Raw genomic sequence first — 2,775 nt, forward strand, 5'->3', positions numbered from 1 at the left:
GAAGATGACGAGCGCCCTGGACGCTCCAGCACATCAACAACCGATGACAACGTCGAAAAAGTGAAGAAAATAATTATGGACAATCGCCGAATCACTATCAGAGAGGTTGCTGATGATGTTGGCATATCATTTGGCTCATGCCAAGTAATTTTTTCGGATGTTTTGGGCCTGAGACGTGTGGCAGCAAAATTTGTTCTGAAATTGTTGAATTTCGACCAAGAGCAGTGCCGAATGGACATTGCTCAGGAGTTGCTGAATGAAGTCAACGACGATCCAGAACTGCTCAAACGAGTCATAACTGGTGATGAAACATGGGTGTACGGATATGACGTCGAAACTAAGGCCCAATCGTCCCAATGGAAGCTTCCTGAAGAGGCAAGACCGAAAAAAGCTTGTCAAGTTCGATCGAATGTGAAGGTTCTGCTCACTGTTTTCGTCGATTTCAACGGCATAGTGTACCATGAGTTCTTGCCACCAGGTCGTACGGTCAATAAGAAGTACTACCTGGAAGTTCTATGCCGTTTGCGTGAAGCGATCCGAAAAAACGTCCGGATTTGTGGCGAAACAACTCATGGCAATTGCACCATGATAATGCACCTGCTCACACTTCACTGCTTGTTCGTGAATTTTTGGCCAAAAACAACACCGCTATGATATCCCAGCCTCCGTATTCGCCGGACATAGCCTCCTGCGACTTCTTCCTATTTCCGAAGATAAAAAAAACCATGAAAGGACGACGTATTGCCAACATTGAGGAGATAAAGACAGAATCGCTGAAGGAGCTAAAAATTGGAAAAAATTGGAAAATTGGAAAAAGCGCTGGCACAAGTGTATTATATCTAATGGGGACTACTTTGAAGGGGACAAAATTAATATTGATGAATAAATAAAGATTTTTTGAGAAAAACGAAAATTCCGCGTATTTTTTTATCAAACCTCGTACGTGAGCACGAGGAGCGCAGGAATAGAGTACGTTGCGATGTTCCTTCCGCCGATCACGCCAGCCACGGAAGCTGATATATCTTGGATTGTCATAGTTTTCCAATAAAGATTGCAAACCCAGAAACATCGTTATAAGATTTAACTTTTATAAAAGACACAATAGTTGGCGACGAGGATAGGATCCGCCATACAACTACGGACAAAAGGTGGAAACGACACGCGCCGAGTGCGTGTATGCTGGATTAGAAGTCGCCACGTGGACATTGTGAGTGCGTGGCACAGAACTTTCTAGAAGGACGGCTCGGAATGGACGACGATGCCGTCGAATGGAAACAGAAATTCCGGTGCAGGAACCTCGGGAATAGGAAGCAGCAATATTATCACCGATCAGGTAACAGGACAAGCTTCTGGATATAACACCATACACACTGATTTCTTTGATCCGAAGCAGCAAACTTTTCAAAGATGGTTGCAACGATTAGAAGAAGCCTTCCGAGTGTTTCAGATTCAAGAAAGGCCCGAGAAAATCACTTATCTACTGCATTTCTTTGGCGTAGAGGCATTTGGAATCCTTTGTGATCAAATATCAATTCTTTTACGATGCTTTGCTAAATAAGTTGAAGAAATATTATGTTCCGGAGCCGTTAGAGAAAGCGGAAATTTTTGTTTTTCGGAAGCGGTTGTAATTGCCGGAAGAAAACGTTCAGGAATATATGGCAGCGTTACAGAAGCTGTCATTACATTGAAATTTGGCGAATACCTAAAGACCGAATTCAGGAATCAATTCGTGTATGGACGCGGAATCAACGGATCTAAGGTCAGTTACTGGTAATAGCAAATCTGATGATGGAATCAGCCCTGAAGACGGCCAGTGGGATACAATTGGCGGAAAAGGGTGTGAGCGAGTTGAAAGCGGATGCAGCGATCGCTGTGGATTTTGTTGGAACAGGCGCCAAGGCATCAAAGAAGAGGACGGACAAAGAGGTCAAACCGAAGGAACAGCCGAAAAATCATAAATATGGAAAAAAGACAAATTCGTTCAGCTTAAATAGTTAGTTCGTTCAGCGTTATAAGTCCAAAACACAATTGTCACAAAATTCGGAAACTAACAATGTTTCTTGTTACAGGTGTGGATAGAATCATCTGGCGCCCGATTATACTCTTCCTCGGTATATTAAATGCTATGAATGTGACGGTAAAGATCATTTGCAGAAAGTCTGCAAAAAGAAAAGTCATATCCAACTTTTAGAAGAGGTTTATAGACTGGACGAGTTGGAGCGTTCATATTTCTCGGGATAAATTCACGGTCTCTCTCTGTCTGCAAAAGCGGCGGGTCAATTTCGAGGTAGATTGCGGAGGTGCTGTCACTCTAGTTAGTGAAAAATGGTTGCGGAGTATATTTCCACATTTAATTATACAGAGAACACAGTTAAGGTTGCGCTCATATTGGGTGCTTTCCAGCTACGGAACACAGTGATACACTGTGTGACACTGTGTTATACAGTGTCGACTTGTAGCTGGAACGCTGTTCTGATCTATATGCTCAATATGTGTGTATATCAATGATTTGAGCAGCCATAAAGAAGATCAACGATTTGTAATAATAATTTAAACTTGCAGAAGATATTTTCGCTGTAAAAGTTAGTATTTTTTAACAAAAATTTTTTATGAGTTATTAATTTATTTATCAGATATGTAGAGAAGAGATTAAAAACTGATCAAATTATGTAAATTAAGTATAATATTGTTGCGTCCCTGCGGGTCGTCTAAGGCGGTTATTCATGAATCTGCTGTATTCGTCTCCGGGAGAACGTTGCTAAGTGTTGTTGTAAA

At 41.7% G+C, this 2,775-nt stretch overlaps 1 protein-coding gene across 1 annotated transcript in view; it reads left to right on the forward strand.

Moving 5' to 3' along the window:
- The window catches only part of LOC115236955, a 2,571-nt gene extending 1,917 nt beyond the window's left edge, over nt 1–654 (forward strand). Inside the window, exon 2 of the mRNA XM_029809697.1 lies at nt 5–654. Coding sequence (XP_029665557.1) covers nt 5–654 — 650 coding nt within the window. The remainder of the gene's footprint in view (nt 1–4) is intronic.
- Nucleotides 655–2,775: the final 2,121 nt, after the last annotated feature.

This window comes from Formica exsecta, unplaced genomic scaffold (genome assembly GCF_003651465.1).
Source record: "Formica exsecta isolate Colony F162 unplaced genomic scaffold, ASM365146v1 scaffold1132, whole genome shotgun sequence".
Lineage (NCBI taxonomy): Eukaryota > Metazoa > Arthropoda > Insecta > Hymenoptera > Formicidae > Formica > Formica exsecta.